We start from the raw sequence: 13,359 nt of genomic DNA, 5'->3' as shown, positions 1-13,359 counted from the left end.
GAAAAAAAAAGCCTGAACAAACCCTGAAAGTTGCATTTTCCTTGCAACTTGCAAGGGAATGTCTGCAATGGAAAGCAACTGATGTCTGCAGCCCTCCAATGTTAGTCACCACCCTGGGAAAGAGGGAAGCACACTTCTGAGGCTTGGGAAGGTGCAGGAGTGCCTAGAGATGCTATCTAAAAGCCATGCTTAGGTCCCAGAACACACTGTGCTACAGCACTTGGCTTAATTTCTCTTCTCTAGTTAATGAGCTATGAAAAGGACTAAGAAGAAGAGAGGATACAGAACCCAAAAGGTTTGAGGCAAAGGTTTTGGATAAAGAAACATTGCAGGAGAGCAGTGAAGGACTGAGTGTCCCACACCCACCTGGAGCATACTCCAACACAGAGAACACTTCTCCCTTGGCACTGGTGAAGGTGACTCCAGGCTTCCCTCCGCTCTGCTGGCAGAGCACTGGGGTCTCACTGGGCCACTCTGACCTCACTGGTGTCTGTGCCTCTGCTTTTTCTTCCTTCTTCTCCGTCTCTACCATGGCTTCCATCTTTTCCTCCTCAGCAATAGCCACATTATCCAAGGTCTTCTTTAGATTTTCCTGCAGCTTTTTAATATCGTCCAAGAACTTCTTCTCTCGAGTGGGTTTTTCCAGTTCCACAGTTGGGGAGGTGGGAGAGCCAGTCAGCAGCTGCTCCACAGTCATATTTTTCAGGCTTTCCAAGATCTTGATGGCCTCCTTTAGTTCCCTGAAGCTCTTTGGGGCTCCATCCTTGCCGGTTTTTTCTGTAGCAAGATCTGCAACTGCCATAGCCACAGCTCCCTGGACTTGTTCTTCTACTTTTTTCACCTCCTCTGCTGCTGGTTCCTCAGGCTCAAAGTCCTCAATTTTTGGATGGTCATCTTCCATGAGGCCATTATCTGTCTCCCAGCTGTCACTCTCATCCTCCCACTCTGAGGATGCCCCGCTGGTGCTGCCATCAACAGAATCATAGTCTGACTCCTCAATTTCTGATTCAATATTGTACAAGTGCTAAAGGAGAACAGAGTTACACAAGACTTAGGCTGAAGCACAGTTTTACATGTTTTTAAAATAAGTAATGAAAAAGGAGTTTCCATTTGGAATTGTTTGGGCTGTTTAAACCCATTCCATCTATACTGGCACAGATTATGAAACCACACAGTCCCATCCTTCACTTTTCCAACTATGCCATTGGGGGTAAAACTAGGGCAAGTTCTAGATGGGCTGCAGTCCTCCCACTGTCTGGGATTCTGCCCTGGAGAGCAGGCAGGGGCCCCACAGCTCCCTGGATGCCCCAGGGTTTCAGAACACAGAGCTCAGAAGGTATTTAGTATCATGTGAGGAGTTGGTATTTCTGGTCCTGCTTCTGCACCAGCAACTGTATTTGGCACAGAGCCCTGGTTTGGCTGCCTCCACACTCTGTCCTTCCACAGAGACAATGCTGGAACCAGGAACACATTCCTGTAGCAGCTCTCCTCTCCTGTAGCACACAATATTTGCCAAGAGAGCCTTGCTAGACTGCTTTAGCTGTTATATGTGGCTACTGCTTAAAATTCAGCTGGGACAATGGAGCCTCACCCAAGTTGCTGAATAAGCTCTTACATAAAATACTCTCTTTCCCTCTCACTACTGGAAGCTGAACACATCCCCACTCCATCCAGCCTCACCTCCTACAACTTGCTTTTGCACATGCTACGTCTCAGGAGGTCTCTCTGCAGAGGTTTACAGAGCTCCTCCAGCTTTAAGCAGCAACACAGAACCAGGGGAGCAAGAACACTTTTACAGGGCTGTGCTTGCAGTGACAAGATAGAAGCATTTTATCCACAAGCTTCTAATACTTGAGTGACAGTCCAAGAATCCTCTTAATCTTGCAGCATACAACCCCAGAGGCTGAAGCACAGGGACCCTCAGTCATCTTGTCAAAGCCTTCAAGTGAACCAGCACTGTTGAGCCAGTCCTGTGCCACCCAGAGCCAGGCAGCCAGCAGAGGTTAGCTGGGTTCAACACAAGTGACTGCAGGCACGAAAAGCCATCAAAACTCACTGCCCTCAAAGCTAATCCAAATCTGAGTTGGAAAGTTAATTAGTCTGTTATGCCATCTTTATTTTTAGAGCTGTGAAAAAGCACCCAGACAGCTCGTCTCTGGGCACATGGTCAGGCATTGATAAATCATGGTTTTACCAACTGATAATTCATGCTCCTGACATTTCCCTAACTCCCATCATTACGCAGAGGAGCAGAATCGAAGGGACTGGCGTGACACAGCAGGAGCTGCTGCTGCAGAGCACACTGCAGTGTGAGAACAGCCCTTTGTGGAGCAGGCATCAGACCTCTGATTGTGCCTGTGATCCAAGCACATGTGACAACGGGGAAGGGAGACAGCAGCCTGCTTTGTACGCCCCAGTCCCCTGCCACAGTGCAGGCATTGACTATTCTACTGTAATTAATGCAGAGCTGCTTGCTTTAGAAAGGGATCTTGCTCGAGTACATTGTATTTGCTAAGGCATCTCTGCAGTGGAGGCAGTGGCTGTTCTGGCAGGGACAGAATGGACTCTACAGATGTAGGTTGTCTTCTATCTTTAGGCTGTCTGCCTTCATTCCAAGCAACAAGGAGAGAAGACATGGGATGAAACTGTATGGGGAGTAGCAAGTACGAGTACAAGACATTACAACAAAAGCCTTAAAAGAACCCCAGACAAATGAGCAGGGAGCAGTGGATTAGCAGTGTGGCTCTATCTGTATTTTTCAGCTTGCATTCAACCCTTTCCCTCCCTGCCTGGGAGAAGATTTGAGTCTGATCCCTAGGTTAGCTAAGGTGACAATTTGTGGCTCTGGCCCAGCTTCTGGAGGAGTTTCTTTAGTGAAAACCCCACTATGGTGGCGTTTCACAAGAGAGACAGAACATGCAATCGTCTTTTGGCAGTGCCCTGGTTGGGCAATGCACTAACCTGGGCTCCAGTCAGAACCAATGATCCCTGAGCTCTGCCAAGCCCCAGGTGCCTGAGGCCAGGAGCGGGGCAGTGGGAAGAGCTTGTGAAGGCAAAAAGAGCCTGTCCAGGCTTTCCTAACCACTAGATTAGAGAGCAGTTATGACCAACTATCTGCCTCCTGATAAAAGGATTTTCCTGTGATAACAGAATTGGAAAGCCACCCTATCACATGAGACTGCACCAATCAGTAGAGCAAGAGTCCCTAACCCAGTGAATCTCTCTACACACAGCATTTAAATCCACATCTCGTCACTCAGCTAAGAGTTACAGTGACACTGGGAGCTGGAACAGGACCTCACCTGAGGCAGAATGATAGTCTTGGAATTGTCAGCCCACACCACTTCCACCTTGCTGCTGACATCCACACGAGCCACCTGTCCGACTGAGGGCTGTGGAGACAAGAGTGCTTTGTCAGTCCCTTTTCCTCCCCAGGCACTTCAGTGCAGAGCAGGAAGGATTTGAGAAATACATTCTCCAGCTGGAAAACCACCTAGAGCAACACCTGCATCCTCCATACAAAAACCACACAACTCTGCCATGGAGGGGGCTCCACAAGGACAGGAGTGCTGGTCTGGCAGGAGATCCTGATCTTTGACAGGACCAGCAGCGTTTCAGTGCCAGCAAGGAACAAGTCCTCTGTGGGATGGGGGTGCCCTCTAGTGGGGTGCCCTCAGCTCCCCCAACACCCAGCACCAGGGGCTCCTCAGAGAGAGAGCACAGGCATGAACAAACAAGCCACAGTCTTGCAGGGTGTGCAGGCAAGGAGCACCTCGCCCTGCAGCAGGTTATTTAGGTCAGCTGAGCAGGCTGGGATGTGTTTCGTGCTGTAAGAGCCACACTACACTTTTTAACACTTTTTTAGGGCAGTAGGCTCAAAACACCCCAGAGGTGTTTTGTCTACAATATAAATTGTTCCTTCTTCCCCCAAGGAAATCAATCAGCTCAACAAAATTAACATGAACATAGCTCAGTCACCATAGCTGAACCCCAGTCTTCTGTTGCCAAGTGAAACAGGTTTCATGACAAATCCACCTCATGGTTGCTCAGGAGCCCACAGAATATCCTTTTATTACAAGTTACTCTGAAATCCTAAGCACGAATTCTATGAAAAGCCCTCAGGCATATGTTCAGTCCTTGTCTCAGCTTCACCCTTGCTCTGCTGCAAAGCGCCATCAAGGCCAAAGCATTTCAAGGTTGCATCTCCACCAGCCAGAGCTCTGATGTGTTACTCATGACAGCAGGGGACACCAGTACAAAATCAGGAAGCTAGGGAGGTTATTTAGGATGCCACTGCAGGGTCTAACAGCTTCCTATCCACCTTCCCAAGTGTCCCCACCAGCACTGGTGACACAGTGGGCACAGCAGCACGCCCAGGACCCACCTCGTCCTCCTTGGCGGCGGCGCCGTCGGAGTTGCCGATGCGGATGACGATGTCGGTGGTGCGGAAGCGGAAGTCGGGGTGGTCGGCGATGTCGTAGACGCTCACGTCCTCCTCCTCCCCGATCAGCTGCACCCACACACAGGGACAGGTCAGCCCCAGCAGGCTGCACTGACTCCCAGAACACACCCTCAGCCCTCCACAGCACTTGGTGTTTTGTTTGATCCCTTTTCGGCCTGCACGGGGCTGCTGCTGTCCCGCTTTGTCACCTTGTCCAGTGGATCAAGGCACAGCAATGAAAGGAAGCAGATATTCTGTCTCATCTGCTCACCCTCACTTTTACCTCAGGGTTCATGTCACCATGACAAGGAGATGTGCAACCACAGTGCTTTATTCCCTTCTGAACACCCAGATTTCTCAAAGCAGTTCTCAGGGGCCCAAAGGGCAAGAGCTTACTTTTGAAATTATCCAATGCAACAGGAAGTATATGACAAAAAACCTGTCATTTAATGGGAAACATCTTTCCTTTGATTTCTCCTGAAGAAAGAGAGCTAGGAGCTCATGAATTATGAGATATAAGTGAAGCACAACCCTGGGCCAGACACATGTTCTGCTTCTGCATGTGAAGGGCCCTGCTCAGTTATGACAATGTGCTCTGGCAGGCCAAGACAAAGCAGTGTCGAGGCCCCCTCTCATCTCCAAGATGCCCCCTCTGCATCTTAATAGACTACAGTCTGTCAAGACTCTGGAAAATACATTGCAGCATTCCTACAAATCCCAAGAAAAAGGTTAACTGTGGGCAATAGTACCTGGCAGAGGCAAACACAACAATGTGCAATAGATTGATCCTATTTCTATGAACCATGCAAAGACATGGGGAGGAAAAATTCTCATAGTGAACTCAAGAAATCAATTGTCTGTGACAACTTAAGCAAAAATATTAATCCATACCAGAACCTGATGATGCCATGGGATGTAAATTATCTGCCTGATCTTTGCCACCTCACAGGCATGTACAAATATGAAGTGACATCACCTCTAGCTAAGTCTCTCAGGCCCATAAGCATTGTTCCCTTCTTCAAGGACACACAGTCAATGCAGAGCTGATTTCCAGGCTTATCTGTGTTTATCTGTGAGGCATGTGTTATTTTGTGGCTGCTTTCTCTTTGCTAGTTGCACTTACCTCCACATCATCTCCACTGGGTTTCAGCTTGAACCACTTCACCACACAGGTCCGGCCGATGTGGTCCCCAGACTGCACCACTCCATACAACCCAGGGTCCTGGGAGCTCTGAGCTTTTGGTCACAATGGTAGGGAAGAAAACAGACAAATCAGACAAAGGAGCACAGACTTTGCTCAGTGACTGAGGCTGTCAGCTCCTGCGCTCTCATGGCTAAAGCCTTCCACTTGTGAATAGCATGAGGAAAAACACTTCTTCCTACACAGTGAGAATTGTTGCCAAACTAGAATGGTAGAGCTGGAGCTGATGGGTAACTTTAGTTTCCACAGACTACGTGCAACCCAGAAGACCAGTCAGACATTACTCATCAGAAATGGCCACATAAAACAGCCTCTATTTATGCTAAGCCAGATTTCCTGCTTCCCAACCTAAGTGTCTTCTGGTCCCCACTGCTGAGGGTCTACCCTTGCTAGAAAAGGAGCTGAGAGCCAGATGGTTTCATCAATATTTCATATCCAAAAGCTCTAAGTCTCCTTGAACTTGTCCTGTAGCCTTCACTAGCATCAGCAATTGGTTTGGTGAAGAAAAGGGATACAAGAAGAGGCCTCTGGATCCCAAAACTCTCAATGAAAAAAACGTGAGGGTGATGATAAATCAGTCATACAGACATAACAGCCTGAGGTAAGCTGTTTGTTTCTCCCCTCACTGTGGCACAGAGCTCAGAGCTGTTGGCTCTTTTAAGGTAGGCAACTCCTGCTCTGCAGAAATACTGAAAATCTTAGTTTGGATCCTTGGTATTTATTCTTTCCACATCCTTCCTGTTGTCATAATTCAACTTTGGTATGTCAATAATGGTTCTCTGCTGCCCTTCCCACCAAGTCAGCTGAGTCACTGCTGTCCCTGTCAGGTACCACCTAACAGCTACAGAGCACATTAAGGGATCCAAACTGAACAATACTTTGCAATTAAGAGCATTGCTCTGACACCCAATACCTCTTTTGTCCACCACAAAATCTCCAGGGCAGAACTCGTTGTTGTCCAGGTGGTGGACAGGGATCAGCTCGTTGGAGCGGATGTTTGTCTCCACGGTGCCATCCTGCCACATCACATCAGCTGAAGTCATCGTGGTCACCACTTCCACAGCAACCCTGGCAGCACAAAAAGGCAATGAATTAGCAAAGGGAACATCAAGGATCAAGATGGACCTCAGCAACACAAAGGAACACAGATCAGCAGGCTGGGAAGGCAGTCAGAAAACCCTATGCAGGGCACACGGACACAGCTACACAGCAGGCTTTGTTCTGATGGGCTCTCAACCCGTGCAGGAGTTACATTGCTGAAGGAGCACTGACTTTCCAGGGAGCTCCTGCTGAGTTCACTTTTATTCCTAAGGAGACAAATTAACATCTACTAGCACCCACTTTCTGCCCCTGACAGGAAATTCAAATAGTTTGAAGCTTGAGATCTTCTCCACTGGAGCACCTTCTAGCTCTGAGGAGTCTTTGAAAGCAGAAGAATACATGAGTGGAAAGATAAATCCTCACAGCCCTTCCAGAGAGAAAAAATAAACAAAACAAAGGAAAGAGGCTACACATTGAATGTGAGTAAAGCAAAAGGATTTTGTTTAAAAGAGAAAAATGTCCTCCCCAACTGTTCAAACACACATGTCTCTGCAGCTCAGAAATTAAACCCAAACACACCACAATGGACCACATGCTGGTTCTCTGCTGTGGGGCTTGACATGGATGCTTGACAAGGCAAAGTGCTTGGGGCAGGAGGGGCAGCCTAGCTGGACACTCTTCTAATGAGCCCTCCACTAATTTCATGTCTCCTACAGAACAGAACAAACCAAACCCCACACTGGCTTAAAATCTGCCCTTTACTTTGCTGGCCAGGCCTCCAGAATAACACAAGTGCTGGATTTATGTTGGTTTCAAAACCAAATCAGAATGAAGATACAATACGCAAATACAGCTGGTTTGTCCCCAGCCCTGTTTTTATCAATGTCAGAGAAATATTTTTAAGTGGAAACAAGATGAAGTTTTAGCAGGGCCAGCACATAACAACAGAAATTATCAGAGAAGAGTCTGTAACAGGCCAAGTGTGTGTGTGATACACAACAAGATGGTTTCTGGGTGACAGAGGACACGTCTGGGGGACAGAGGACACGTGCAGCTGAGGATGGGAGTGGAAAGGCTGTGCAAGGAAATGAGGCACTCTTGTCTGCAATGGTGGCTTTAAACAAAAATCAAGACTTGATGTTAATAAAAATCCTTATATATCCTCACTGAAAGATATCCAGCTGTCTGTGTGCTGCACAGAGAGCTGCAGCAGGTCACTCACTGATGGCAAAGCCACATGCTGAGCTGGCCCCTGCAGCCACACTGCCCAGGAGCTGACACATCACATGTGCATCACTGAGTGCAGGCAGCCCAGGCATTTCTCAGCAGTGCCTGGCAGAACATCTCTGATGACCAGAGAAACATCTCTGATTCCTCAGCACCCCAGAGGAATATTCAACAGCACTGGCCTCTCACACTGAGCTGTGCCCAGCTGCCCCACATACCCTTCACAGCATCAGCTGGGGGCTCTCAGTCTGTGCTCCTCTAACTCCTACTCTGTGTCATGGTTATCTCTGCATCTCCTTGTATAGAGCTGCCCTGATCAGCACTGGAATTTCCTGGGGCTGACACAGGAATTTCTCCCCTCTGCCTGTATGGTACAGGGAGCCACCAGGTGCCCTAGCTGAGCTCTCCTTAGCAAAACCTTCAGTAAAACAGAGACACTCAGCGGGGGAGTGAGACATGAAGAGTGAACCGAGGATCTGTTCCCAGCAACTCTATCACACACTCCCATTTTTTCTCACACTTGGATGCTGCTCTGCTGGGCTTTGTGACCTTCAAATCTAATTTCTCCAGAACTTACAAGGACTACAAGAATCACTCACAGGCAAGGCTAAATACCTACAAAAATGCCAATGAAGTTCGTGACATTCTCAAACTAGTGAATCTCTTGAATAATTTCTGATAATGTCACTTTCCTGAGAGAATTCTCCCATGTTCTCTGGCATCAGTTGATGCAGAATCTGTACACAACTGAGCAGCCCAGGGAAGACAGGCAGACCACTCGTCAGATATCCTTCCATCCCATGAAAACAGTTTAAACATTCCTAAGTTAAAGGTAAAAGCTGCTGACATCCAGTTTTGTCTAGAAATGGGCAGATACATGCAGTGCTCCCTCCCTCAAGCTACTGAAATAAATTCCTCCAAGGCTCTCAAGGAGCGAGTGCAATTTATTCATTAAACAATTCTAATATTGAGAAGTATACTGCTGGCAAAAATGGCAGACCTCTGCATAGCAGGGCCAGGATAACAGAACCCACAGCAGCACTACCCTTGCCAGCTCAGAGCTCTGTGCTGCTCTGGAGACAGCTCTCCAGGATAAGCTGTCCATTCCTAGCACGGTCTGTCCTCAGCCTCTCTGCAGAAGCTGCCAATAAGGTAACCAATTAGTGTCATGCTTAAGCTGTGTGATCTTTATTCACCTCCTTCCCTGCACACAGAATCTAGCACAGCACAGATATGCTGTCCATGCCCTGAGGCATAGCTGAAATGGAATAGCATCAGTGTCAGGTCACATGGCCCCAGTTTCATCAGAAGCTGGACTGAGACCAAGCTGATTCCACACAGGCCACTGCACAGTCATCACAAGATAATTGCTGTCAGTTACTACCAAGCAGAGACCAAACTCCCCATCGTCCTGCATCCGAGTTCAGGTGCTGATTTACAGCTGAGCACTTGGGGAAAGGAGATTTTGGCAATTACACATGGGTGTGGAAGTTCAGCTCACCTGTCTCCTGGCTTAAACTCTCGTGAAACCTTGGTCTTCTTCTTCTTGTGCTTCCTCTTCAAGTTTTTGATGGAAAGAGGGATGCTCTTCTTGCGGCAGGTGCCACTGCCACTCTGGGACGAGGCAGTGGAGCTGGCAGAAGAGGTGACAGAACTGGTGTCATCAGTGTCATCAGCTGCCTCATCATCAGCATCCTGCTCCATGGACTGCAGCCTGTAGTCAGGCAGCCCTTCATCCTTCAGGAGAAACGGGGCCTGCTGCTGCTGCCGTGCTGCTGCTCCCCCTTTCTCCTTGCCTGTTTCTTCAGGCTGCTCCTCCTTTCTCTCCCCAGGACTTGGTGCACTGTTGGAAGAGTCATCCAGCTCACACTTGGATTCAGGCTTAAGCTCCTCTGATTTTTGGTCAGCAGCTGCAGCAGACTCTTTGTCAGGGGCTTCACCTGTGCCCTGAGACTCCGGGGAGCACGACATGATCTTCACAATCTGCTTCTTCAGCAGCCGCCTCACCTGGACAGAGCAGACGTGGGTCAGACCTGTGCCTGGGCACTCAGCAGCCTGGGGAATGCTCAGCTTTGTGCAGGAAAAACAGCACTCATGGGGCTCTGCAAGTTTCACCTGCACCAGACTACTCTGCAAACCAGCAGCTCACAGTGCTCTGCTCAGGAGCAGCACTGCACTAGCCCATGTAAAGTGAGCTTTGCTCCTTCAGCTTATTTTAGGCATGTTTTGAACTTTTTTATCATGGAAGGTCACAAGTAAATCCATGCAACATGCACAGAGGTCACCATCTACACACTGATAACATCCTGTTATTCTAGGAACACCATGACTACAGCCAGCAGGTACAGACATGATTCATGTGGCCTAGGAAGCAAAAACAACTTCCTTGCTTCTCTGTAGCAAGGATTTAACCAAACATTTCAGCTCCATGAGAATGCTAAGGAAAACAACATGTTTTTAAATCCCAGCTGTCAGAGCATACTTGACCCCTGCAAGGTGCCATTTCTGTGCTGAGGCCTTGTTTATGCTCTCTCAAGGTGTAGCTGCATGCTTCACCCAGAGCAGAGTGCTCCACAAGGTGACTTCCCTGCTGGCAACAACAAGCCATTACTCCTACAACCACTCCAGGAGTCACATTTCAGACCACATGACTACCAGGAAGATCTCTGCTTTAAAAGCCACAGTGACCACAAATGTTTAGAGATGTCAATGCCTCCCTGGACCCCCCAACTCACCTTTTTGGCAACTGCTCCTTCACCCAGGACACAATTCCTCTCTGGACATTCACAGGTGATTTTTGCAGGTTCCACCTTGTCTGGGAACACGTAGAGGCACCTTTCCCCAAGCTGCCTTTGGGCATGGTCAAAGCAGCCCAGACGCTTCACCCTGGCAGAACAGGAGAGCCATGAGCACAGAACAGAACCAGAACCCAGCAGTGCCCAGGGCCCTGACAAGGCTGGCATGGCCTCACACCAACAGTGTTGCTGCAGGGCTGGCACAGCACCACACCAAATCATTTCCAGGCACACAATTCTAAAGGAGAAGTGGGTATCTCACCAGAGACTGGGTGGGGATACAAAGGGTTTGGGTGGGACACAAATCACTCCTCTCCCTGTAGCTCCCCTCCTCCTCCCAGAGACAGCTGCCAAGACACATTTGGGGCTTTTTGCTGTAATTTGAGAGTTGTTCCCCTCCAGCACAGGAGCTCCAGGCAGGACCTACACTGACAGTGCTGCTGCTCATCTGACATGTCTTTTGAGCTTTCCCAGTCCATTCCAGCAGCTGCAGCCTGCAGAGGGCACCAGTTACTGCCTCAGCACCAGCCCGGGCTGCAGCCGCACCCCTGACACACACGGAGCTGCAGCCTGCTCCAGGAGTCCAAGGACAAGGGAAGAAGGAAGCTGCTGCCAGACACCACCCTGTGCACGTGTCAGCTGGAGAGAACTTGGCACTAGCAGGATGCTTGCCCTCGTGCTGGTAACTCAAGTGTCTGCTAAACTCATTTGGAAGTTCTCTCGTATTTTTTTTTAAATACGAGATTTAAATGCTCTGGGATATGCAGGCATGTAACATAGAAGAAAAAATCTTGCTGGAAACAGAAGCATTGTGTCCCTTCACCTGGTATGCCTGTCACCCACAGTCAGCAGGGCCTGAGTGCTGGGATTAAAAAGGGGTTTCCAAGGGATCTCACCTGGACAGCTTATCCTGGCTGATTATTGAGGGAGGAGGGCTCACACTGTCAGTACCTCCAGGACAGAAGCTTTTAGTGATCCAAGTAACCTTTAGTTCTACCACCTGTACCTACAATATAGTGATAGAAAAGGCAATTACACATTTCAGAGACTTTCCCAGACCCGTATCTCAGATGTCAAAGTTTACACACAGGAAAGTGGCAAACCTGCTTTTATCATTTAATATGGGCAAGTGAAGTTTCACCCATCCAGGACAATCACAGTGCCCCCATAGCCTGACCCCTGACAACAGAGATTCTACAAATTTAACTTTAAGGAAAGACCAGTGGCTTGGGAAGGAAGCTATGGTACATGTAAATCAGCAGTCCAATGTCACAAAGAGATATGCTAATGGACTTGGAGCTGCTCCTTCTTTAAGCAAAGAATCAGCAATATTTCTCCTTTTTGGACAGCATACAACATTAAGTTTCAACAGGAGATGTGCTCCTACTGCCCTAATGATCAGCAGTACTGCCCTCTGAGTGTGCTGACACATGATCACTTTACAGGGTGCCAGCAGGGACCCTTGCTAGGATGCTCCAAAGTCCTGCCAGTCCCCAGTGAGAAATTTGTCACCTCAGAACAGCACAGGCACAGCACATTTGCTCTTGGGAGGTTACCATGGCAAGCTGACTCTGCTCCAAACAGCCAGCCAGGGACCATGCAGGCAGAAGGTGGCCATGTGTCAGGGTGTCAGTCCTTACCTCCTCCACCACCACTCTGAACTTGCTCTTTGTGCTCAGAACAGGCTTCACACCTGACAGCCACTGCACACTGGAGAACACTTTAGATGGCCCAATGAGGACTTGTCCAGGATAAAAGCCATATGAATCATCAAAGAAGAGACCCTGTGGGAGAAATAGAGGGGAGAAATAAAGGACTCTAAGATTTAATATCCCAGCATTTCCCTTCCACCTTTTGTGGTCAGTAAAATTAACTATAAAGGTAAAGTCTGCAAGATGCCCATCTCCTGTATCTCATCCTTTCCTGAAGGCAACCCAACAGTTCCTATAGCAACCTGCTGTGTCACACATCCCACCAGGACCAGGACTTGGTGCAGGAGAAGCAAAGGGACTTGCAATAAACTAAAGATGCACATTTCCACACAGAGGTTCTCAGTAACAAGGTAGCCAAGGTCAGCAGGGCAAGGACATCTCTTTTTCATGCTCTAATTCAAGCACCTATATATTTCAGAGGGAATGGATGTGTGCCTTCACTTCCCTGCTTGTCATATTTAGTGTGTAAGTATTATTCCTGTCTCAGGTGGATTAGTTAATATGACAGTTCTTTGAAAACAAAAACAGGACAGTAAACACAACAATTGCTTTCCTAGAGCTCCTTCCCACTGATACTGAGATTCAGAGTGCGGGGGCGGACAGAGCAGTTTAGGGTAGATAAAACACTGAGCACAAAACTGCATCAAGTCTTGTAATTTGTTAGAAGGGATAAGAGCAGTGTGACAAGATCTAACTCAGGTACCCAACTAACACAGCAATTCTGAGCACAGGATCAAGAGTAGCACTGGAGACAGCTGATTCAGCCCAAACTGTGATTCCCCAGAGGGCTGCGTACACTTTAAAGGCAGCCTGACTCAAAACAAGCCATCTCAAAATTAGGTAACCAGAAGCTAAATGTTGCTACAACATCCATTTAGTGAGCAGAAAACACACTGCAGAACCCAAAGTAGCAGAGGCTATTGGAGAATATCGAGTGACAGA

At 48.3% G+C, this 13,359-nt stretch overlaps 1 protein-coding gene across 1 annotated transcript in view; it reads right to left on the bottom strand.

The window, feature by feature from the left end:
• Positions 1 to 13,359, bottom strand: part of UBE2O (ubiquitin conjugating enzyme E2 O) — a 62,230-nt gene that overhangs the window by 7,124 nt on the left and 41,747 nt on the right. Inside the window, exons 6-14 of the mRNA XM_059485661.1 lie at positions 12,346 to 12,489; positions 11,602 to 11,711; positions 10,646 to 10,796; positions 9,412 to 9,917; positions 6,556 to 6,710; positions 5,565 to 5,677; positions 4,385 to 4,510; positions 3,303 to 3,392; positions 367 to 1,024 (exon numbers count right to left, since the gene is read on the bottom strand). Of these exons, the coding sequence (XP_059341644.1) occupies positions 367 to 1,024; positions 3,303 to 3,392; positions 4,385 to 4,510; positions 5,565 to 5,677; positions 6,556 to 6,710; positions 9,412 to 9,917; positions 10,646 to 10,796; positions 11,602 to 11,711; positions 12,346 to 12,489 (2,053 nt within the window). The remainder of the gene's footprint in view (positions 1 to 366; positions 1,025 to 3,302; positions 3,393 to 4,384; positions 4,511 to 5,564; positions 5,678 to 6,555; positions 6,711 to 9,411; positions 9,918 to 10,645; positions 10,797 to 11,601; positions 11,712 to 12,345; positions 12,490 to 13,359) is intronic.

Source organism: Ammospiza nelsoni, chromosome 19 (genome assembly GCF_027579445.1).
Source record: "Ammospiza nelsoni isolate bAmmNel1 chromosome 19, bAmmNel1.pri, whole genome shotgun sequence".
NCBI lineage: Eukaryota > Metazoa > Chordata > Aves > Passeriformes > Passerellidae > Ammospiza > Ammospiza nelsoni.
This window is presented reverse-complemented; position numbering and strand designations above follow the sequence as displayed.